This window comes from Lepisma saccharinum, chromosome 2 (assembly GCF_977018435.1).
Source record: "Lepisma saccharinum chromosome 2, izLepSacc3.1, whole genome shotgun sequence".
In the NCBI taxonomy this organism is placed as follows: Eukaryota; Metazoa; Arthropoda; class Insecta; order Zygentoma; family Lepismatidae; genus Lepisma; species Lepisma saccharinum.
Genome location: NC_139230.1, coordinates 171073459 through 171100507, shown reverse-complemented (window position 1 = coordinate 171100507; position 27049 = coordinate 171073459). Strand labels below are relative to the sequence as shown.

General features: G+C 38.7%; 1 protein-coding gene across 1 annotated transcript in view; it reads left to right on the top strand.

Moving 5' to 3' along the window:
• The first annotated feature begins 9731 nt into the window (after positions 1–9731).
• LOC145984190 (patched domain-containing protein 3-like) overlaps positions 9732–27049 on the top strand; it is a 178284-nt gene continuing 160966 nt past the window's right edge. The window contains exon 1 of the mRNA XM_083117706.1: positions 9732–9990. Coding sequence (XP_082973832.1) covers positions 9908–9990 — 83 coding nt within the window. The 5' untranslated portion in view covers positions 9732–9907. The remainder of the gene's footprint in view (positions 9991–27049) is intronic.

Here is a 27049-nt window from a genome sequence, read left to right as displayed (position 1 = left end):
GACAAATTTTGGTCTCTTGATCTTAATATTACAGCTATTACACAGGGCCATTTTGAATTTACCATCTGTATGAGAATGGTGTTTCACCTTGATTTTTGTATCTGAAAATTCAGAATCACATACCGGGCATTTTTCTGCATTGTTGAAATCTTCAATCTGTTTCTCTGTTAAAGGCAACATGGGTTTTGATTTTAATAAAATATTAGATGCTATGTCACGGCACTCATTTTCTATTCTATGTGCAAATTTTTTGATGGCATCTGGTCCCAAGTATGAATCTTTTTTAGTAACAACACCATCCTGTACAATCACATAATAAAAGCTGGAAGGTTCATGTAGCTGGTATGGTGTAATTGAAGATTCTTCAGGATCTGGATTGCAGAATGCAAGAGGTTTGAGATTTGATTCAAAATCACAGACTATATATGCTGGGTGTTCCGACAAGGCTTCAAACTTTTTGAATTCTGCATTTTCACTTGGCATTGGCATCACCATATGAACAGGTTTATAGTTGCCACAGTATTTTAAATGTTCAATTAACTTGTTTTTAGCAATTTCTGCATTTTTTTCCCGAACCCCATTCACCATTTTTTGACCATCAAATACAGTTAAACATCTTCTGCACAACTTAAATATTCTATTAGATTTGTCTAGTTGTGTTCTCACTAAAGCTTCAAGATTATGTATCAGAGTGTAATGATATGTGCCATCCCCTTCAATTAAGAGCAGATCAATCGGAACAGCAGAATCATCAACAAATGTACTGATTCTGAGAGGTTCTATCAAACAATTGCCACGGCCAGTGGAACAAATAAATACATTAATAGATAATTGTTTGCCATTGATATTCCTGGCCTTTTTTTCAAATTTATCAATATTCTGAACAGACATTGGATATTCTAAACCCTCCATTGCTTCATCAAAATCATGTTCATGCTGTTTATAATAACTTATTCTCTCAGGATGCCTTAAAACTGGAAACAAAGCAGCTAAAATACACCACAAAAAGCATTTCTCATCATTATTTTCAATATTAACCACGGCTCTTTTGTTTTTAATATTGGCAGGTAATGGCAGATATGTAGATCCTTGTAATGGGCTGAATTCAGAAATATTAACATATAACTTGTGTGGAGATCCGCATAGGCTCCATCCAGACTCTTTTGCTGCAAATTCAGAGTGTTTAATATTCAATTGATCTATCAACCTGCTTATTATTTTGTCTGAATTTGCATTTGAGTATACAGGTACAGTTTCTGTTATGTGGGGCTGTGTAAATTTTGTGCCATTTGGCTTCTTATATTGTGTAAACAATTTGAGGGACAGCTTATAAGAGCCATTTTGTGCATTTAGAATTGCCTGCACATCAGGATTTACACTGTTCAAAAAATTCTTAATACCACATCTTGGCTCTGATACAAACCGATAATCTCTTAATTGGCCATTAAAACTGCTATGGATAGGTGGTGCATAGCGTGGCTGCTTTGCAGGTCCAACATTAACAGGTGCTTCATGCTTCCTTTTCAGACCAGATGTGGATGGTTGTGAGGGCAATATTGATGACTGTGCATAAGAATTACACTTATGCCATTTGTAATATGCCTTGCTTAATATTTTATGGCATCTTGGACACAATTTAGTAGCTTTTCTGCATTTCTTAGAGTCACAAATATGCCGGTGCCTAGACCAATGAGAACTAGATATATTTTTATTACACTGATTGCAATATTTTTGTTTTGGCATTTTTGTTGTTGTTTATTATATAAAATTTCTTGGGGTTCAAATCAAAATTCTATACAAAATATCAGTTGGGTTCAGCAGTTAGTGGCTGAGCTGGTGCTTTTATACCCAAACAACAGCAGTAACTAGGTTTTGGTGATAGTTTTGCTCTATTATCCTGATGTACAACACACTTCACCAGGTTTAAAACCTCATCTCTATATCAACTAAATACAATTCAAAATTGGATTTTGAACTGTGCAATAAATATTCTGTAAGTCTCACTTGTGTTTATATTAACAGAACAAGACAAAACCAGAATTGTATTCAGGATTGCATGTTTTCATACAAAAGAGCCATATTTTTGACAAGTTTATAAACAACAATCACACAGATATAGCTTTTACACACATGGCCGAATCTGTCTGAGGGGGGGGATTCAAGATTCTTGGGATTTTGACAGAAAAATACACTGTGAACAATAAGATGATATGGGAACTTGCTATTGTTTTAAGTATAGGCAAATCTGTCTGAGGGGCTTCTTCTTTTCTACACTTCTTCAGAGCATATCACACCTGAAGAATTGGGGTATATGCCTTTTTTGCCTTTGTTTTAAGTATAGGCAAATCTGTCTGAGGGGCTTCTCCCTTTCTACACTAGAATTCAAAATTCTTAAAAATTCAGAGCATATCACACCTGAAGAATTGGGGTATAGGCCCCTCTTGGCATTGTTTTAAGTGTAGACAATTCGGGCTGTTCAATCAAATAGCCTCTCCTTTTCTACACTTGTAAGTGGTCCTTGTTATAGCATCAATTATACTACTACACACCACAACATTACAGTGTATATCAGAATAAGATACTATAGCATTGTTTTGCCCCCAAGATTTATCATTATTATTGATGAGGAAAGCATTTTCTTTGTGTTTATTTTTCAAGTCTCGATGTTTTTATTCTTGTTTTTACAATAATTATATATCATTACTCACTGGAGGACTAAAATTATTAAAATTATATTTTATTATTATTATTATTATTTTTACATCATTGTTACAATATTATATTGTAATTATATTATTACTACAATTATAATTATTAAAATTAACGCTAAAATGCAATTATGTCCTAGTCCTTTATACATTTATGACTTCCAAAGCCCAATGTCACTTACAGGTGACACTACAAATTTAATCAACAATTACACCAACTAATTGTTCAGGGAGAAAATTTATATTTACCAGACATAAACCTTAAACCTTTAAGAGTAAGTAAAAGTAATAAATCTTACCATTTTGATGTTTTTGAATGTCCTTCTCCAGGAGCAGGTGATGTGTCGTCCTTCCTAAGGGCAGCCATCCTTACTTCAATAGTTCCAGAAAGTTCCACAAGATGTCCCTCAGTTCAAAAGTGCAACAATTCAGTTGAGAAAAAGTGAATGAACAGTTTGACATAGAAAAAATATATGCCCGGCCACAGCATATAAAAAATATATATATATAAAAAAGCTGTCACCTACAGGTGACATTGGGCTTTCCCGGGTTAAGTCCACTTTATGCACAGAAAGGCTAATCGGGACTGGATCTACAGTTTAAAGTGGGATCCGAACCACTATGTGGCTCCACCTGTTATCGAACCCGGGACCCCTTGATTACAAGGCGACGACGCTACCACTGCGCCATCGGGGAGGCCAAGAGGATGAATGGTGATGAATGGTGATGAGATGAAATAGACAGGGACAATCACAAAAACATATGGACAGCACACAACACAGGTCCCATAGCGGATTATACTGGCCATGGGTCCAGACACCAGAGCCTCGTTAGTCTGCAAAATGCAGTGCAGGATGTACTACGTGGAAGGGAGGTTGACATTTGGGTGTCTTGAGAAAGGGCCACCCCTTACAACCCTCATTGTTCTAACAGTTATTAAATTGACTTAAATGAAGAAACAGGACATCGTTGGCATCGTTTTCAAAATTTTCTCTACTTTAAAGTTTTCTCAATTTTCTTTCAGACATGGAGATAATTTTTTACATACTTTCCCTGCATATAGTTATGTTAAACATCTCAAAATATTCGACTGTATCATATTTTTTCCTTGCATACTTATTTTTTGCCGCGGGGATGCAGCATTACAAACTTACACACTAATGGAAATCAATTGATTTGCTTAATTGGTCACGAACATTTGCTGACGAGTGTACTTGCTTAGATTCGTATCCTTGAAAGATTTGTTCATTATTATTTTTTTACAGTTTAATGTACTAGATAATTAAAATCTGGATTCTGGAGGTATAAAAACCAGTAGTATTCTACTGGATCTTAAAATAATAATAATATGTCTCAAGGTTTTTCTGTTCATCCCAGCTAATTTCATAGTATGTTCACGGCAAAACCTGACCTTGCCTACTAAAATACCTACTGGACGTTTTCTTGTTGCTCCGAGATAGAAAGACCAACGGTGAATCTTCAATCCTTTTTTTTTTCTTTTTTCTTTCTTCCTCTTTTGCAAGCTTATTTTTTGTAGTGAATGCGTAGATAATCTTATAGCTAGATAGTCATTAAGTTGGAAGTCAACGTACCTTGTCATCAAAACGCACCACTACCAACGGAACCGCGAGGTGTGATTTCAAAACTACAGGTTTGTGATTCTTACGCAAACGGCTTCATTAAAATTCGTGTCAGGTTTGGAATCTGTAAACTTGAGTTACTAATCTGACCCTGAAAGGACTAGTGATGCAGGCGGTCCCAAGTTAAGAGTTCAGTATGGGGCCTTGTAGGGGTTTAGTTTTGAGATTACCACCCCGAAATAAATGTGTATCTTTGCTTACCCATTCTCTTACAATCTACTGGCGGGTCGTATCTGAACGCTCAGCGAACAACTTGATCGTTGAGCTACTTGACGGCCAAATAAGCGTTGCTCGGCTAGCGCTGCTCACTTGCTTGCTGAGCGACCTTGAACCTTGCTCGCCACAGGTTTAAGACACGAAATAACAGCTTGTTTCAAAAAGAATATACGTATTTTGCATGCATATATTTATTAAACTTTAAGACATACGAAGATGAAACTTGACACACATACTTACGAACCTCTCAAGTTAAGATTACAGATGTTCAATATGTCCTCCAGCAGTGACACGAACAATATCACATCGAAACTCAAATTCCTCCCATACTCGGGCAAGCATGTCCTTCGTCACTGATGTTACGGCAGTACGGATCCGGTTCTTCAACTCTTCCAGGTTCTGTGGGAATGGTGGTACATAAACATTGTCTTTAATGAAACCCCACAGGAAGAAGTCACAGGGTGTCAAATCCGGTGACCGTGGAGCCCAGCTGATACATGCTAAGTCGCCAGCTCCTTGACGACCAATCCAACAGTTCGGTAGAGTTTCATTCAGATAATCACGCACTTGGCGACTCCAGTGAGGGGGTGCCCCGTCTTGTTGAAAAATGAAGTTGTCTTCGTGCAGCCTCTGAAACAACCAGTTTTGTAACATAGAGAGATACAGCTGACCGTTAACCGTGTTTCCATCAAAGAAGAATGGGCCGTAAACAGATGATCGGGATATCGCGCAAAACACATTCACTTTGGGTGAATCTCGTACATGTTCAATGAATGCATGTGGGTTCTGTAGGCCCCAAATGCGAACATTATGTTTGTTTACCTGACCACTGACATGAAATGCAGCTTCATCACTAAACACGATGCGTTGTGCGCATCAAGAATCTCGTTACAAAATGCCACACGTTTGAGTTTGTCATCAGGACGCAGAGCTTGTAACAGCTGTACCTTGTACGGCTTCATAACCAGCCGACGTCTCAAAACACGCCAAATTGTTGTTGTAGGAAGTTGGAACTCCCGACTGGCACGACGAGTTGATTTTGAAGGGCTACGTTGGAAAGCAGTTTGAATTCGTGCAACATTTTCTTCAGGAACACGAGGGTGGCCAGTACTCTTTCCTTTACATACACATCCTCTATCTACAAACTGTCGATACCATCTGCGAATGTTCCACCCATTCGGAGGATCAATTTGGTACCTCAAACTGAAACGTCTTTGTACTGTAATCACGGAATTGCACTTCGCAAACTCGAGAACACAAAATGATTTCTGCTGCGGACTAGCCATTTCAAACAACTGACGGTTACCAAGCAAAACAGAACACAACTGACATCTAGCGGCTATTATATAAACTAGACTATGTATTCGTTTCTCTAATTGCCGAGCCAGGGCGCAGCGATCGATAGTTTGGACAAAATAATACTTTGTAATACGTATATTCTTTTTGAAACACGCTGTATATCGTTTTTGTGTTTAGATCTCGTGAGGCAAAGAGCAACAAGAAGATGGTGGCTAATGAAGTATTTGTGATTAACGGCTAGCCATAATGCGTAATCAGTGCCGTGCTCAGGATGTTCGATTGGGGGTTTACGTATACTTTTTTTAGTAGTCAACCTTCATTTTGTCATAATTTCCTGCCGTCGACGTTATTATTATTATTATTAAGAAATAGTGAGCCAAAGGTGGGGTTATGACCCCCCACCAACCACCCCTTAGGTACGCCACTGTGCGTAATTACAGAAGAAGTTCAAAATCACTGAAAACTTGTCCACTCGACGCAGCCATATTGATCTTTGGTAAAATGTACTGATATTTTGATCAAAGAGCACACTACGTTAAGTAAATGATCTGTCTGCTCAACGAGCAAAATCTTGCTTAGTGAGCATCACTCAGATCATTTCGTCGTCATTGCGTACAGGAATGTTTGGATAGTCACATGCACAAATTAATACATCGTCTATATCTACAATTGCGCGATATTATATTTAGTTGTTCAATTTGGAAATTTTCGACATAGAACTGTTTGATTAAATATTCTCTCATTTTCTCTGATTCTCACCTCTTTATCTGGCCAATGAGCTCAAATCGAAATTTTCAAAATTTACCATACAGTTAGAATAGTAGTATTACATAGTGTAAATATTTAATTTCTGAAAATGTTATTAAAAACTCCAAGGGAGTGAAGGTAAATCGTACGCCGTTATGAAGGAGATTCATCCTATCATATCTTCCAGTAAGTAACTAAATGTATTTGCTTCTTCAATTACTTTTGATAATATTGGAATTGAGTGTGTAATAGATTTTTGACGTGAAACTAAAGATGGATAGAGAAAAGAGGAGAAATACATTATTAGATTTTTTCCAAAAGAAACAAAAAATGGAAGTTGAAGCTTCACCTTCCACAAATAGAACCTCAGAAAAGGTCGATTTAAGTTCAGAGGTATTCCATCCGAATTGCGAGAGTGAAACGTGCGAACTTTCAGACTCTTGATATTCAAGAAGGGGTGGCCCCTTCAACAGTTGGTTTCGCAGTTCCATAACGTTAACACCATACAAAATTCTTCTCCATAGACCTAATATGAAAATGAATATGACACATTAATGACACTGTAGTAGAAATTGTTAATTACTGAAGGGGTTCGTATTTGTTTGTCGACTGTCAAACAAATGTTTTGACCAATAATATAATAATGCAATGCCAAAAATGTACACAATATTTAGCAAAATCATCTCCACAACAAGTACAATGTTGATTGAATTGATATTTTAAGTCCACTTTACGCACGGTAAGGCTAATCGGGACTGGACCTAAAGTTTAAACTGAGATCCGAACCACTATGAGCCTCCACCGGGTATCGAATCCGGGACACCTTGATTACAAGGCCACGACGCTCCCACTGAAATGAAACTGTGGTATCGTCATCTTGCAGCAATGCAAACACGTCCAGTAAATGCTCTTGAAGCAATTGATATGTGCAGTGAAGTAATATTTCCCTGGGTAAACAAACGTTTGCACATATTATGTGCAATCCCGGTAACAACATCAAATGAGAAATCATTCTCAACTTTGAGGCGGTTGAAGACCTATCTTCGAAATACCATTTACGAAGAAATATTAAATGGGTTAGCTGCTCTGAACATTCACCGGGATATAAAAGTTACTTGTGACGACATATTGTCAGAACTCGCACAGAAACCTGGATGCCTAAATTTCAGAATTTAAATTGTTGAACTGTGGTACCTTATTTATTACTGTCTTTAAGACATCAAGTAGTCTTAATCTCTTTAATGTTGTTACAATGTTGAGTGTACATATTTTTTGTTTAAAAATTATATTTGAGCAATTAAATATAAAATATTAATAATTGAAAATATTCAAGCAGGTGCTTTTATATGATGCTTTTCTTCTTATCACAAGTGTGACTTAAAAAATAAAAACATGAAGCATCCATAGCAAATACATTGATTGCGTTCATTGGGTATAAAACCAAAATATATTAATTATCACATTTATTACAAGAAATTTGACCTGTGAACTGGAAAATGTGTTGGATTCATACCCCCCCTTACGAAAATCCTGGGCACGCGCCCAGGAAAACAAAAATTTTGAAAACAAAATCCGAGAGCAAAGTGAACTGAGCAAACAAGTGCCACAATGTAGTAAAAAAGGTTCTGCGGTGGTTTGAACTATTTTGAATAGGGATATAATGATAAGAAACTTCTTGTGTTTATAAAATGAGATTCATTCGACGGTCGTCTCTTGTGTTTGTCAAATTACTTTGTAGGGTACCAGGGGCGCAATTTAAATGCAAGGGTTTAGAGGAGTGGCGTGCCCAGGATTTTCGAAAGGGAGGGGTTACGTATACTTTTTCTTTGTAGTCATTCCTCATTTTGTCATATTTTCCTGCCATTGACATTATTTTTTATTTTTATGTGAATACTTGGCCAAAGGGGCTATAACCCCCCCCCTTTGGGCATGCCACTGGTTTAAAGGGTACTGTACAGGTCCCTTCAAAAAATTGAAAGGGCAATTGCCTCAGTGGAAGTACGCCTTTAATTATGAGCAACAATTTGTAATGCACTTTCTACAGATGATCTTCGAACAAAACGAGTGCATGTCAAGACGGTATGTGTAGCCGAAAATTGAGAGCTAGTGGTTTTCTTAACGTGCACAAAAACCAGAGTACCTGGTTCGAATCTCAGACATTATGCACATGCTTCTTTGTTTTCTCACATTCATTCTCAACGTCTCGACCTGCTGCTTCGGTGGCAGAATGTATTGAATGCTCGCCGACAAGAGTTGTTAGTGCAGTCCTCTACGACGCCAGGGGTGCTGGGTTCGAATCCCGGCCTGGGCGTTCTTTGAGAGTGTCCCTTTATCAATTTCATATTATCATCATCATTCATTCTCATCGTTGCGATTAGCCAAAAGTGGCATAAAAGCTACGCTAAGTAACAAAAATCAAATAAAAAATAAAATGTAATGAGTGTTCGACTCACAATTTCCTCACCCGTCTTCGAGTCCCAGCCTTAACATACATTTCATATAACATCATCATTCATCTTCATCGTTGCAAGCAGCCGGAAGTTGCAGAAAAGCAACCTAAGATAAGATAAAAATCAGGCGTTTGACACATCTTAATGAACAAACCCATAAAATATATTGCAGTATGACAATTTATGATTATTTAATGTAAATCTACGGTGATTCATTATTATGGCCTTAAAGTCATGGAAAATCATGCACAATACTTTAAAAGACTGCTAACTAAACAATATCACTATATTATAACGTCATTGGAAACGATCAATGCCTAGCAACGTGTGCGTGCGTCACAGAGCTACAGTTCGAAGAGGATGTACAACAAACCGGGTTAGATTATGTCACGTGCAGGAACGTGTTTTTAATTTCCAACATATACGTTAACTGACGTTATCCTTGGGAAATCTTAACTCTAACCTCAGAACTGTCGTTTCGGGCAGAAGAGAAGAACAACGCGAAATTCTCGAACACCATGACCAACCTCTATGGATTTCGCTTCAGCGTGAAACATCAGCTGGCCTTGAGAGCAGACGACGCACGGAACCCGATAGAGAGATTGTGCTGCCACCTAGGGGTTTTCACGCGAAGTAGTACAATATCTAAATACAGACAGGCGACCGGCGAAAGAACATTAAACCCTGTTGTTTCGACCCACAGCTGACTGTCAGTGCGCTTAACTGTGCCTTCATATCAACACACAGGACGCCGTTTGTGCGAGGCAAGACGGAATATCGCCAGTCTTGAACAAACTTACATCCATTGTGCCTGTGTGATGTAAATTCAGGGATTCGGAAGTGCATTATGGATCGCAAACCTGATGATCAAACTTGTTGCCAAAAAATCAGCGCGGCTATAATTGGAAGTGTGGAAAGATTCTTTTATAGGTAAGTGCATACTAATATCGAAATGAACTGTCTTGTTTAGTGCTTGTCTTATGTTGTCATACTATTACACCCTAAAAGCATGTGCAGTCAAAGTCGGTGTGACATTGTACTATATAGTTAGATTGTGTAGTGTGTGTGTTCTTGAATGTTGTCTTTCCGTATTTGTCACAGAAAATACAGCTGAGCCTGTGACGTAATGTACATTGATTTGCGTTTTATCGTAGCCCAGTTCATTGTTGTGATACCCATCCTCCTTGGATACATTCTTAAATTGCAAATATTTGTTTATTGAAATACAGTTTGGCTTGTACAAAGCCAGGTTTGAAAATCGATAAGCTAGTTTCTAATGTTTTCAATTTCGATTAGTATTTTGCAACATAAGTTAATATATTTTTAAGAATATTTAAATAATGCTTCGTGCCATGAGGTAAAATTTGAAATAATGAAATATTTGACGTGTTGACGTATCCAAGTAACATTTGACCGAGGTATTCAAATGGAAGATAATACAGTTGGCGAAATTGTTAATGTCAAAAAAAAAAAAAAAGTAATATTTTAATAGTAGCATTCAACGTGCCGGTTGATTTCCGTGTACCGGTCCCTAGTTTCCAATGGGGGATGGTAGTTTCTAAAAATTTTATTTTCTGAGCACTAGCATGCTGCCTTTGAAATCAAACAGTCTCCCGCCAACAAAATTGCCTTGGCGTTGGCGAGGAATATTTCAATTGAGTGCAAGGGTTAAAAATCACCTAACCACTTATGCTTCTTTTTCTCAACTAATGCATTTTCTGTTATATTGTGTTTGTATTGTATGCGGTTCCATTGTGTAAAATACAATTCAAAAGGCTTAGTGTTGGCGCAGGGACGCCGGAAGAACTGGGTGAACCGAAAAGTAGCCTGAGGCACAGATTGCTGCCGGTTTTTAGCTGCCGCAAACTTTTCAAACGGCAATATTCAATGACAGAAACGGCAAACAAAACCGAAGCTTTGCAATTGGAAATATATTAAAGAAAATTTCACTTTTGACATTATTAATACTCTGGAATACAAAGGCTATCCCGACACAATTCTATTTTCATTTTATTTTAATTACATATTCAACCTACATTTAAAAAAATTATATAATTTTATTGTAATCTGCAATCTCCTTTGTGGGACAGATTGTTATTAAGATTAACACGTATTACTACAGCATACTAAGGAGTCCCGGGTTCGATACCCAGTGGAAGCACACAGTGGTTCGGATCCCACTTTAAACTGTAGGTCCAGTTCCGATTAGCTTTAGTGTGCATCAAGTGGACTTAAAACACGAAATCAATAAATACTACAGCATACTATAGATGCCAGGATTTGTAAATGAATGAAGATTTGATGTATTTCTTATTTTTCAATTTTTTTTTTAGCATGATATGTTCTTGTGGCATGTGACCAGAATATTCTTTTGCTCAAGAAGGGGGCGCAGGAAGACACAAAGTACGTTGAACAACGCTCTTTGGAAAATAGGCTGTTGAAAAAAAAATCCTGTTGAGAATGTTATAGCGTTACAGTCTACTTGTAATCAAGGGATCCTGGGTTTGAACACCAATGAAGGCAGATTGCACAGTGGGTCCTGTCCCGTTTTAAACTGTGTTTTTACGTATAAAGTGTAGTTTAGACAATTTTTTTGACCATAGGGTAAAATACTTACCGGTAGTGTTTTTTATCTTCGTAAAGTGTAGGAAGGGGGCTTGGAGCATTTCCACAATGCATCGCGCTTTATCAGGTTTTAAAATCTGTTATAGTAGCGTTGTTTTCTTCGAAGGTGTGAATCCCGAGTTCGAGCATTCGTTCCCTCGGTTCACCATTCTTGCGAATAATCAGAAATTAAAGAAAAGTTGTAAAGTTGTACATAATGACGTTTACAACATAATTGTCTTTGCACATTTTGTTACTTGGTAGCAAAAATTAAAAAAATGAACTTTGCATAGTGAACCAATTGTAAACAGGTTGTGTTGAGTATTAATTACATATGAATATATATATATATATATATATATATATATATATATATATATATATATATATATATATATATATATATACCGTGCGTCCATTTCGATCTGCAGCCGAGAGATCGGGAGAAGCGTGGCGGGCGGCGCTGACGGAGAAGCCGACATTTGCGGCCTGTAATGCCCGCTTATTTTTATAGACATATGCAGACATTTATATAAATATTGCAAAACGATCACTAACCTGTGTTATAACACGCAAAAGTTCTTCTGTAATTCATCCAAGTTCTGCTCTTATATACACAAATAAATACGCTATAGAAACGATGTTAAGAGCCACAGATAAAAAAGCATTTTAATCATGGTTTTGATCAGTAACGTCCTGCTTAAGTTTATATCCTTGAAAGAGTTTTGTGGCGATGGGAATCGTTTGGAGGTTTCGAATGTGCAACACTGTATCAGGATTACACTGCAGACGAAACCGATAAAAGTGAATGGTTTTCGTGAGCTTCCTCGCAATCCGAAATATCCGAGCTCGAGTTTTTTGTTCCTTCGCGACTAGATGAAGACAGAGTTGTAAATATAGTGGCGAGCACTGTAAACCAAGAGCGTGTTAATTTCGTACTGTGCGCAAGAGTGTTATTCTTGGTTACTTGCAGTTACTTGTTTGTGTTATTGTAGTGTGTATGTGTGACGTGTCAGTGAGACGATTGGAATGCCAGCCGCAAGATTCACGTTAGAACAAAGATTTTTTATGTATGACACGTACCTACGTGAAAACAAACTCGTGTAGAGACGTGTGTAGGTAATTTGTACAGAAATTCCCATGCGTTTCAACTCCACACAGAGATACGGTTAGATATCTTGTCCTTAAATTACGAGAAACTATATCGTTAAATTTTAAAACACCTAAGCAAAAACGACGGATTCTAACCGAAGCAAAACTCGATGATATTGGTGCAGCGTTAGAACGTTCTCCAAACAAACCTCTACGCCGTGTTTCACAAGAGGTGGGCGTGTCAAAATCATCGGCACATACAGTCACTAAGCTACTAAAATTAAAACCATACTCTTATAACACAGGTTAGTGCTCGTTTTGCAATATTTATATAAATGTCTGCATATGTCCATAAAAATAAGCGGGCATTTCAGGCCGCAAATGTCGGCATCTCCGTCAGTGCCGCCCGCCACGCTTCTCCCGATCTCTCGGCTGCAGATCGAAATGGACGCACGGTATATATATATATATAATGTGTGTGTTGATCTACGTGGTGGAGTGGCCAGCTAAAACACTAAGAAGATTTCGGAGGCAAACCTGGTTTCGAAAGTAATCAGGATTCATAATTTTTCCACATTTTTTAAGGCCTAATTTGTAAATAAAGATTTTAATGTGCTTCATTTTAACACTCGTCTTCTCATTTCACGACCATGTAGGCATACTACAGGGAGGTTATTTCAGTCGTTCACCGCCAGCGTGGCGGCCGTTCAGCGGACTCTTCATGCAACAGGTCCCGGCAAATTGCATTACAGGAAGTCCGTAACAGAAACCGCTTGTTTTCTAATGTTTCCACTTTTCACAATTACAGTTACAATTACAATTGAAATAAGCACGTACCTTGTCGCAAGGATGCTGGAAAAGGTGTCCTCGCAATTACAAATATTTCTGGCACATTATTTCTGACATCTAATCTTAGATTAGTCATCGCTACTTTATCCTCAGTTGTCGCGACAGCGCCGGCAGCTTATCGGAGGTTGGGTGAGTTGTCAGCCGCGAGAGGGCGCTTCATACTGCACGTGTCGGCAGTGATGCCAACCGTAGGGACATGTCCCTACGCATAGGGACTTTTCACTAAATTTCGCCCGCGTAGGAACGTAGGGACAGATTTTGCCAAATGAGGGAAAACGTAGGTACTTTTTTCAATCTTGGTAAATTACATTTTATGAATTTGTTTATCTGGATACTTTAGCGAGGAGGAGAAAAAAGAACTAACTAACAGATCTCCATCAGAATTTTGGAACATGTTATCGGTTACCAAAAACTTTCAAGGCAAGTTCCTTTTTGAAAACATTTCCACTCTCGCGAAAATAGTGCTAACATTGCCGCATTCTAACGCGGAAACGGAAAGAATATTTTCAATGTTAAGTGATACAAAAACAAAAAAGGGAAATAAAATGGGACCAAAATTGTTAAAGAATGCAGGAAATACAGCATCACCAACCAACATCTATCTCTTCACAGCAGCAGCATGTATGACTTCAAATAACATAATCAACAGTAAACGACTCAACATTATTCATTAGGGGTGTGCTGGATTCTTTACTTTAAAAAGTCGTTACTTCTCGACGTTTTCTGCCTTGTAAGTTTCTGGAACTTATCGAAAGTTGTAAGTTTTTATTCTAGAAATGCAAAAACAATCACTTAAAGTGAAAATGACTTGTAAAATTCGAGATTTCCAGTGCTTCGGGAAATTTCGAACATTTCCCGTCCAGAAAATTTTCCGACTTGGTCGGGAAATTGCAAATTTTTCAGTCCCGAATGTCGGGATTTAAAAAAATTACCGCCCCGATCCCGTCCCGACCCAAAAAATTCTGTCCCGCACAACCCTATTATTCATTAAGGCAAGAATTTACAATACCGGACCCTTCTGTAATTTCTATGCTACGTCTTATACTCACGAAATAATTATTCGTGATGATTTATCTCAAATTAACATGTTGGGGTGAGGGGGAAAAATGTTAATTAACGTGTAGAAGTTGTAAAATAAGCTTTTCAATTCTTGCAATGATTCTCCGTATACAAGTATGGTAGCCATATTTGTTGATATGAACAAATTACAATTAGTAACGCTGTCTACAGCGTTGCCACACTGTTGATTTCATACTTGGAGAGCATGGATCGTGTAAGAATGGCGGAAGAGAACAGTAAAAAAGTTGTTAATGTTGTACAGATTGTTAGGTGGAGTGTGCAGGAGGATGGCTGTGGGCTAATTAATAAACTTATGGATTTCAGTATATTGCCCAAAGAACGTGCTTACATGTGACAGCGACAATCACGATGTAGAAGAACTGATTTGATTACAGGTAAATTTGGCAACAGTACATCAATCATAAAATTGCAGGATACGAAAATAGCGTCTTCGATGATGAACGTTTCCCGTTAAAGTGCTACGAAAATAATATTTTTTATCGGTTCGTAATCACAATTACCGCAAAACCATTCAGGAATAGCCCCACTGACCATTCTCGGTAAGTTTAGGTTAAGTTAGGTTAGGCAAACATAGTTAAAATTTGGGCTCGAAAAAAACATGCACGGGTAGCCCAACAAACCATTGACGGATAGCCCCACGAACCATTCAGGTACGGTTAGGTTAGGTTAGGATAGGCAAACATAGTTAAAATTTGGGGTCGTAGTAATATCAGGAATGTATATTTCGTTTTTTAAGTATTGGAAACACAAAATCTTCCGGTAAATAATAAGCAATCGTGCCGATCGCGGGCCACTCAATGTCACTTATTTTGCAATTTCTACACGTGACCCCCCAAATCTTAACTTGAAATTCGTGATTAGGAGGCCTCAATTAGTGAGTATGCAAAATATTACAAAAATCGGGGAGGGGTCATGTATTGTAAATTCGCTCCTTCATTAATTGTGGAAGCACCGAGCAGAAAGATTTGGTAAGTAAATGTGTATATTTTATCTTCTGTTTTGCATGCTAATGAGGTGTTGTTTTTTTAGTTACTTTACTTGGCGTAGGGACATTTGGTCAGTTGTAGGGACATTTTGACTACGTCTGTAGGGACATTGCTGAAAAATGGTTAGCAACACTGTCGGCTACCAGACGTCAGTGTTCGTTCATGTTCAATTCTGTTTGCGTTCAACAGTACGCGTGTTGCTTATACTGTGTTATTGTAATGTGCTACTCATGGCCAGTGCTTTATTGTGTGTTAATTGTTATTCATTCATTAGCCGACAGTGTTGCTAACCAGTTTTCGGCAATGTCCCTACAGACGTAGTCAAAATGTCCCTACAACTGACCAAATGTCCCTACGCCAAGTAAAGTGACTAAAAAAAAAAACACCTCATGAGCATGCAAACAGAAGATAAAATATACACATTTACTTACCAAATCTTTCTGCTCGGTGCTTCCACAATTAATGAAGGAGCGAATTTACAATACAGGACCTCTCCCCGATTTTTTGTAATATTTCGCATACTCACTAATTGAGGCCTCCTAATCACGAATTTGAAGTTAAAATTTGGGGGGTCACGTGTAGAAATTGCAAAATAAGTGACATTGAGTGGTCCGCGATCGGCACGATTGCTTATTATTTACCGGAAGATTTTGTGTTTCCAATACTTAAAAAACGAAATATACATTCCTGATATTACTACGACCCCAAATTTTAACTATGTTTGCCTATCCTAACCTAACCTAACCGTACCTGAATGGTTCGTGGGGCTATCCGTCAATGGTTTGTTGGGCTACCCGTGCATGTTTTTTTCGAGCCCAAATTTTAACTATGTTTGCCTAACCTAACTTAACCTAAACTTACCGAGAATGGTCAGTGGGGCTATTCCTGAATGGTTTTGCGGTAATTGTGATTACGAACCGATAAAAAATATTATTTTCGTAGCACTTTAACGGCAAACGTTCATCATCGAAGACGCCATTTTCGTATCCTGCAATTTTATGATTGATGTACTGTTGCCAAATTTACCTGTAATCAAATCAGTTCTTCTACATCGTGATTGTCGCTGTCACATGTAAGCACGTTCTTTGGGCAATATACTGAAATCCATAAGTTTATTAATTAGCCCACAGCCATCCTCCTGCACACTCCACCTAACAATCTGTACAACATTAACAACTTTTTTACTGTTCTCTTCCGCCATTCTTACACGATCCATGCTCTCCAAGTATGAAATCAACAGTGTGGCAACGCTGTAGACAGCGTAACTAATTTTAATTTGTTCATATCAACAAATATGGCTACCATACTTGTATACGGAGAATCATTGCGAGAATTGAAAAGCTTATTTTACAACTTCTACACGTTAATGAACATTTTTTCCCCCACACCCCAACATGTTAACTTGAGATAAATAATCACGAATAATTATTTCGTGAGTATAAGACGTAGCATAGAAATTACAGAAGGGTCCGGTATTGTAAATTCTTGCCTTAATGAATAATAGGGGTGTGCTGGACAGAATTTTTTGGGTCGGGACGGGATCGGGACGGTAATTTTTTTAAATCCCGACATTCGGGACTGAAAAATTTGCAATTTCCCGACCAAGTCGGAAAATTTTCTGGACGGGAAATGTTCGAAATTTCCCGAAGCACTGGAAATCTCGAATTTTACAAGTCATTTTCACTTTAAGTGATTGTTTTTGCATTTCTAGAATAAAAACTTACAACTTTCGATAAGTTCCAGAAACTTACAAGGCAGAAAACATCGAGAATTAACGACTTTTTAAAGTAAAGAATCCAGCACACCCCTAATGAATAACGTTGAGTCGTTTACTGTTGATTATGTTATTTGAAGTCATACATGCTGCTGCTGTGAAGAGATAGATGTTGGTTGGTGATGCTGTATTTCCTGCATTCTTTAACAATTTTGGTCCCATTTTATTTCCCTTTTTTGTTTTTGTATCACTTAACATTGAAAATATTCTTTCCGTTTCCGCGTTAGAATGCGGCAATGTTAGCACTATTTTCGCGAGAGTGGAAATGTTTTCAAAAAGGAACTTGCCTTGAAAGTTTTTGGTAACCGATAACATGTTCCAAAATTCTGATGGAGATCTGTTAGTTAGTTCTTTTTTCTCCTCCTCGCTAAAGTATCCAGATAAACTAATTCATAAAATGTAATTTACCAAGATTGAAAAAAGTACCTACGTTTTCCCTCATTTGGCAAAATCTGTCCCTACGTTCCTACGCGGGCGAAATTTAGTGAAAAGTCCCTATGCGTAGGGACATGTCCCTACGGTTGGCATCACTGCCGACACGTGCAGTATGAAGCGCCCTCTCGCGGCTGACAACTCACCCAACCCCCGATAAGCTGCAGGCGCTGTCGCGACAACTGAGAATAAAGTAGCGATGACTAATCTAAGATTAGATGTCAGAAATAAGGTGCCAGAAATATTTGTATTTGGGAGGACACCTTTTCCTGCATCCGTGCGACAAGGTACGTGCTTATTTCAATTGTAATTGTAACTGTAATTGTGAAAAGTGGAAACATTACAAAACAAGCGGTTTCTGTTACGGACTTCCTGAACGCAATTTGCCGGGACCTGTTGCATGAAGAGTCCGCGGAACGGCCGTCACTCTGGCGGTGAACGACTGAAATAACCTCCCTGTACGATAATTACGTGAAAACGAATTCTTGCAGAAAAGTGGTCAGGCAATTACGAGACACAGGATCTCTTGAACCTAAGAAACGTGTTGTATTGCTGTTGAAGTAGGTCATTTTCAACATCTCTTATAACACAGGAGGTTAGTGATCATCATTATTATTACTTTTAAATATCATTTTACGCTTTCGGTTTGCTTTATGCGCCGGGATGCTGTCTTCCTTTCTGTCAACTGAGGTTAAGTAGCGATGTCTAATCTAAGATTAGATGTCAGAAATAAGGTGCCAGAAATATTTGTATGTGGGAGGACACCTTTTCCAGCATCCTTGCGACAAGGTACGTGCTTATTTCAATTGTAATTGTAACTGTAATTGTGAAAAGTGGAAACATTACAAAACAAGCGGTTTCTGTTACGGACTTCCTGAACGCAATTTGCCGGGACCTGTTGCATGAAGAGTCCGCCGACCGGCCGCCACGCTGGCGGTGAACGACTGAAATAACCTCCCTGTATTTTTTTTGTACCACAGTATACATTTAAATTCAAGCCCGCAAGAAGCTAGACCTTTTTATTTACTATTGCATGTGATGCGTCGTCAGCATCAAGCGGTCCCTGGTTCGATACCCGGTTGAGTCACATTGCACGGAGATTCGGATCCCACCTTAAACCGTAGGTCCAGTCCCAATTAGCCTATATGTGCACAAAGTGGACTTAAAACAACAATTCAAACAAACAAACCATTTCATGTGATGCAATACATTATTTTTGCCAGTAGAATCATTAATTATTATTTGTGATAATAGTAAACAATATCACATTGTTTTGGCGAGAGAGAGAGAGGCTAAATAGCGTACTTTTTAAAACATGGATATTATTTTCATTATTTTAGTGGTAGTTTCTACATTTTATTTTTTACGACACATTAGGGGGTACGGTACCCTGGCACACTCCGTGCGCACGCCTATGACTCCATCATAAATTCATCATCCAGTCTTATGGTCGCGATTAACCCAAGAGTAAGAAAAGCAATAACAAAAATTGAAGATATATTGGTGCTTTGTCTACACACCCAGTTCTCGGCCAGTTACATAGTAATCTTATATTGTTAAAATAATTAATTGCTGTCAAATTGCACACAGTAAATAGTAATTTTCGTTTGGATCTTGGAACTATTTAAGTTCTGAAACAATTTGCACTATAGAATTCAGAATATTCTTGCAGGTTTTTTCTATAGTTGTAGTAGTTTCATTGCCCCGTAGTCCTATTTTTGTTTACAAATATCTAGGCAACATCGAGTGTAAACCACACTAAAAGGCCAATACCACCACAGGATTTGTTGCGGAATTTCGTTGAGTAAACTAGGTTGCGAATACAAAATTTTGACAACACGCTTGTGCTTGATAAAAATCCACTGTGTATGATTCTGAAAAGAATCCAGACACAGTGTGTTTCAGTACTTGTAGGAGCTGAAACAAATGTTTCCGAAACTGAATACATACACATACATATCCATACAAATGCCGAAAATGCGGGATCGGTGGCCGAACGCGTTAAGTGGTCGACTTTCGATGTGACCACCGAAGTTACCGGGTACGAGTCCCAGCCTGCACATGGGCGTTCTTTGCGAGTGCCCCTTCATCAATTTCGTCCAATAATCACTCATCCTCGTCGTTGCGACTAGCCAAAATGACAGAAAAGAGACGTAAAATAACAAAAATACAAATGTTGAAAACTAGTCACGAAATATATGCAGCAACAAATTTCATGGTGTATACGACTCTTAAAGAATCCCGTAGGGTGCTCTAGAGGGTATTCTAAACAGATTTTTAAAACTCTAAATTTGGAATACCAGCGTGGATTTTCGAAAAGCCGTTGCTAAGCAGGCTAATGTTTTTCTCGAAAAATTACTCGATTCATTGCACGTCTGTCTGGGTGTTAGAAATCCCATTTTGTTTTGAAATTTCTTGTACTCGTACGGCTTAAATTGTAATTGCATAATATATGTGCTATACAGTCACAAATGTAAGGGGCGAGGGCTTCAGGCCCGACTACAAAAATACCTCCACAGAAATGATTTTGATAATAACCCTAGATTTTTTAAAAAATGAGATTGAATGTGACAAAAAAGTATTAGAAAAAAACTAACACCCGACTTAATCAAACAGCTATTAAGTAATATTGCTTTTCCAGTTATAAATTTATAACTGTAATAGTAATATTTTTGTAGAAAGCAAATGTGCAGTTGCATTGCTTACATCTGATACAGTGTGGTATTTGAAATATTTCCAGTTGGGGAGGAAATTTCAATAACTTCTGTCTCAGCTTCAGGATATTAAATAAATTCTACATATAGCATCCTCGCAAGTGCCAGAAGATGGATTTCCCCCTCATCACCCATTCAAATGTCACCTTGGGGATACATAAAATCGACAGCAAGTACGGACTCCTCGCGGGTCCCGATTCTACATATACGTATATTAATCCTAGCCTGTTGTTAGATGGAAATATATCAATTTTGAATTTTACCTCCTACCGTGAATAAAATCTTGCATTTTTGCACATTGACTGTTTTGAGAGCGTTGTAGATGCATGCCCAGCAAGCAAGCACACACACACAATACCCGCGACGGTGTGGATGATTATGAACTAACGAAATGGACGATGGGCCAAACACGAAAATGCCTTGCCCTGGATTCGAACTTGGGACCTTTTGGCTTCGTAGCGCATCTGATCACTCCAGCTGAGGTCTACCGATTACAGGGATTCCACTACCCATACGATACCCTACACATGCTGACCATATTTAATACAAGAAAGTGAGAGAACACATTCTTATTCTTTATTATTGGGATTATTATTTCGAAAGTATTTCCGGGACAATTGTACATTCCAAATCACCCTCACTTGGCACGAAATTGGAGTGTCTGGTTTTACAAGAATACTGTATAATAGGAATTCTATTTCATGTTTCAGCAATGGAATCTAAATGTTTAGCTTAATTTTAGTTCAATTATGGACATGATACTTAGGTAGGTACCGGTCAATATATCAAAATTAAGGAATTCTACAGAACATTGATAAATGATACCATTTGACCTAATGAGAAAGTGGTTACGAGTTAGAGTACTGCGCAAGATGATTAAAGTTCTCTTATGCCTCCAATAAATTGTATTGAATAATGCATGAACTTAATGGAACCATTAGCCGACCTCCGTGGCGGAGTGTTAGCACACTGCGCTTCGATGCCAGTGGTCCCGGATTCGAATCCCGGCCTGGGCATGGGTGTTCTTGTGAGCGTCCCTTCATCAGTTTCATCATGTCATCAGTCATACTCATCTTGATTAGCCAAAAAGTGGCAGAGAAGCGCAGTAAAATAAACCAACCAATTAATTAACTGAATCATTCAGAAATTGAATAAATCGAACAATTCAGTGAGCGAATGACCCAGTCGAACAATTCAGTGAGCGAATGACCCAGTCGAACAATTCAGTGAGCGAATGACCCAGTCGAACAATTCAGTGAGCGAATGACCCAGTCGAACAATTCAGTGAGCGAATGACCCAGTCGAACAATTCAGTGAGCGAATGACCCAGTCGAACAATTCAGTGAGCGAATGACCCAGTCGAACAATTCAGTGAGCGAATGACCCAGTCGAACAATTCAGTGAGCGAATGACCCAGTCGAACAATTCAGTGAGCGAATGACCCAGTCGAACAATTCAGTGAGCGAATGACCCAGTCGAACAATTCAGTGAGCGAATGACCCAGTCGAACAATTCAGTGAGCGAATGACCCAGTCGAACAATTCAGTGAGCGAATGACCCAGTCGAACAATTCAGTGAGCGAATGACCCAGTCGAACAATTCAGTGAGCGAATGACCCAGTCGAACAATTCAGTGGGCGAATGACCCAGTCGAACAATTCAGTGGGCGAATGACCCAGTCGAACAATTCAGTGGGCGAATGACCCAGTCGAACAATTCAGTGGGCGAAGTGAACAGATTGACTAAAATTCAACAATTCATTAAATTAAGGCTCTTTACTTCATCAAAGAATGCAGGTACTTTCCTGTAAACCACTCAGGTTATTGCACTTCCTCACGTGAGATTCAGTAATCGGTGTGCTATCGTCTTCCAAGGAAACCCGTGGTTGACAAGTGTATGCTCACATTCACGTGCTAATTTATGTGCAAAGTGCTCTTACATTCCGTGTGATTCTGCTTGAGCATGCAATACGGAACGCGTAACATTGCTTCTGGTTTTCTTATTCAACGTCACGTGTGCCGAGCACTAAGATAACTGCGACAATGCCAATGAAAGCAGGCTGGTGAAGCGACAAATCTTTACTCCTTCCTCTGAAGAATTTGTATATACACAGTGGGCTCTTTTTAATGCGAGCTCCAAAAGAGAGACGAATAACGTCCGAATTATCCAAAATTCGAATTAACAAAAACATAGATGGTTTCAAGGGGACTATACTTCTATTCGAATTACCGAGAAATTCGTATTATCAAAGTTCGAATTAAAGAGACTCCACTGTATAATATATTTGAAAGGTTGCAGGTACAGAGCGACCACAAACAAAAGAACCTTCGGCCAAAAGCCTTCGCGCATCTTCCGCGGTTCTGCGCAGGTCCTTTTGCTGTGGTCCCACTATAGTGTTCGCAAACAGTATCCGAACAACGACATTTTATATTAGGCAACCCAACATATAAGAGGCGTTAGTGAGTTAAGTGCAATTTCAGGGTTGCCAAGTGCACAGGAGATATGCATAAAATATAATAGAATGATAGGAAACACTTAAAACACTAATACGTTTAAAATACAAGCGGTTTTGTGTAAAATAGGAAATTACAAAATACTTTGGAAACAGTAATAGAGGTTAAATTCGCTACTAATAATAAAATAAGAATTTCGTATTTTGTTATTAGTGATAAACATATAGAACTGTGTGAAAAGAAAAAAAAGAGAGAATGAAGGGTACAGCATATCCCACGATTTGTAAAGAAACTCGCATAAATCATGAATTATCTTGATGTATCTTCGTCCTGCTTCCTCTTCATTTGAGGGGAAAGAAAATTGTATTTTTTTGTATTGAATTATATATTTATACATACATAGGCCTACCCAAAACTCTGCTTTGTGCTTGTATGAGAGAGCGTATATGTGTGTGTGTGTGTGTGTGTGTGAGAGAGAGAGAGAGAGAGAGAGAGAGAGGGGAATAAGAGGAGATTCCTTCTAGTTGAAGAAAATATTGTCTGACGTTCAACAATTGAAGCCTTGATCTTTTTTGTTTTACTACAAAAAATAATACATTTACAATGAAATTATAAATGTTCAAAGTTTTTTTTTTACAGAAAAAATAAAAGTTAGAAGATTGCGAGATTATGACACACGCTAATTTTATATAGATTCCAATATATTGACAAAAATCAATAAACATGTAAGTGATATTTATGTTAATTCGGCACGTACTATTTCCCCCTTTTTTAATAGAGCCCCCTCACACACGCACACACCTTATTTCACACATTTCTGTTTTCGAGTATCAATCACTCGTCGTTCATTCCTTTATTCCATGCAACCATATTTTATCTTCATCGTCGCGATTAACGTAGATACGAGAAATAGTCGTTAAACAACCCTAGCAGACCAACAAAGAAACCCAATATGGGATATTTGACATATTACCATTTCCAGAGTTTAGTAGGGAAATGAGAAATGCGATATACTACTAGATCGCGCGGTTTTCAGTGAGCGTATCTAGAGTTACGTCACAGTTCGCGTGACGTTTGGCCAGTTCTAAAGGGGAAAATCCATAGCAGACATCCCTAACACAGAAAAACTGACAAAAGATCACATAACCTGCGCAGTTGTGCATCATGACAATTTCTCATACTGAATGTGAATGATGTAGCTTCACTGGAGAGCAAATCTACCTAGGTAAATATAGAATAAATCTTTTACCATGTACAAACGTGCCTTATAGGTTTACTTCGATTCATAACACGTGCCTTTTCTTTGTTACAATCAAGTATTTGCATTTACACTTCACATTGATCAGGTCTTTGTTTCCCTGTTAAGAATAACTGAAAAAGTCGTTAGCATGTATAGTTTGTCCCGGGAATGTCCGGAGCGAGCGAAGGAAAGCAGATCTCTGCGCAAGTAGTGACTCGAGAGGGCTTGACCAATGAACACGTGAGAGGGAACGGGATGGCGTGGAGGGGAAGAGCGACTTCAGCTCCCAGCTGTTTGTATCAGCGTGTATTGCTTCGCTCCGCCCACCTCCTTCCTATTCTTCTGCGCGACCTTGCTCCAGAGATTCTCTGGATAGAGTACAGCCAGGCGCGTCGCCTGATAATGTTCGCATGAGCACATGAACACTCATGTATGTGTCTCAAATTACGTACATATTAAATGCACACACACACACATACGTATATTTATTCGAAAAAATACTATGTTTGATATAAGAGTATATACACACAATTTACTATTGACACTACTTCCTTCACGTCGATAACTCTAGATAGTTGGTAACACCGACTCCCACGGTGTTCCACGGAGGGCGTTGAACACAATTGCTGTGCGTGTTGCATAGAGTTGACAGGTAAGGGGCTGTTGTCCACTATACCCCGAAGATGTTCACTTTGCTGTGCGAACATTGATGCAAGCGGAAATACTTCTTACATTCGGCACCAGAGTGCAGCATATACAAGGCATGTCTAGGCGGACTCGAAAATATCTGTGCTACATAGTTACAAACTTTAGCGAGAATTCGCTAAACCTGGCGGATTTTAAGGGGGAGAAGGTCAACTTCCCCTAGGTCCTTCTTGTATTACGTCATATATAGCGTGAATTTGGGGGAAAATTGTTGAAAATAAATTGAACTGTTATTCTCACTTTTTCAATTAAGATGAAGTTACAAGGGAGAGAAGTAAATCTGCATTCAGTACAAAAACATTATTGTGAACACTCGTATCCGAACCGCACGCGACGCCACTGAGTACAGCGCAGTAGTTACCGCACAGGATTCACATCTAATAGTCGTACGGCCAAACCCCTGGGGTGGTAGAAACTTTTCGTTTAATCGTTAATCATATCACATTGTGTTCGTCATCTACGCGTCGTGAAATGAAGCGATTATGTTGTTTTTCATTAATGATGAAATATTATACATTAAAATCCCCCCATTTCAGCGGACTGACGAGTGGAAATGAAATATGAATATTAAATCTATGTTTTCAGTTAATCGCACGTAAAATCGAAAAAATGTCTGATCCTATACTTTGTCCCAGGATTCTGTGGAGCAAGCAAACTAAAACAAGTGACTCGAGAGAGCTTGACCAATGAATGCGAAAGAGATAGGAGGTAACGCGACTGCAGCTACCAGTTGTTTGCAGCAGCGTGCACTGCTATGCTCTCTTGTCCTCTCCTTTCCTCACCTCTGCTTGCTCTCTTGTCCTCTCCTTTCCTCACCTCTGCTTGCTCTCTTGTCCTCTCCTTTCCTCACCTCTGCTTGCTCTCTTGTCCTCTCCTTTCCTCACCTCTGCTTGCTCTCTTGTCCTCTCCTTTCCTCACCTCTGCTTGCTCTCTTGTCCTCTCCTTTCCTCACCTCTGCTTGCTCTCTTGTCCTCTCCTTTTCTCACCTCTGCTTGCTCTCTTGTCCTCTCCTTTTCTCACCTCTGCTTGCTCTCTTGTCCTCTCCTTTTCTCACCTCTGCTTGCTCTCTTGTCCTCTCCTTTCCTCACCTCTGCTTGCTCTCTTGTCCTCTCCATTTCTCACCTCTGCTCTCTTTTCTCACCTTTGCTCTTTTAATCTGCTCTCATTTCCATTCTCCTCCCTCTTGTGCCCTCTTTCTTTCTCTCTTTACACAACTGTATGCATAAGAAACTACTGTTCACTTTCTCCTGATAACAAATAATGAACAGGCAGAGAACAAGATGCTTTCTTTCAGCATCACGATACGTTATGATTCCCCATTGATAGTGAGATGTGTTCTATCCTTCTTTCTTTCTCATCATTTTATTTTCCAAGCACACGGAATGGAAAAGGAGAGAAAGAGACGATAGACTCACCACCGACGAAATAGTAGTAAATTAATTTTTGTTTATAGTAAGAGTGCGCGCTTACATGATCGATTTCTGCATCGAACGATGCGTCTTGGCATTTGGCAAGAGCTATATGAAACTGTACAAATATAGTTTTCACCAGAAGTGGTCGATAAAGGGTTTCTGAAATAAACTGTTCAATTACATGACACCCGGGTTCGATACCCCGTGGAGGCACAAAGGGGTTGGGATCCCACTTTAAACCGTAGGTCAAGTGCCGATTAGCCTTTCTATGCATAAAGTGAATTTAAAACAAGAATTCAAATTAAACAATCCGGAAATGTCCGTGTCCATGTCACCTTCAAAATTAAGTTCCAACATTGAGTATTATTGATGAATATTAAGAAGCAACAGTTATTAAAAGTTACTATTCTAATATATAATTTTCTCCCGGCTGGGAGCCTCCCTGATATCGTACCGGTAGATCTATCGCCTCGTAATCAAGGGCTCCCGGGTACGATTCTCGGTGGACGTTCATTGCACAGTGGTTCAGAACCCATTTTAAACTGTACGCTCAGTCCAAATTAGCCTATTTGAGCATACAGTGGACTTACAATATTCCCTAGTAGGGTTGAGTTAGAAATGCAGAACACGAAAAAAAGTCCAGAAAAAA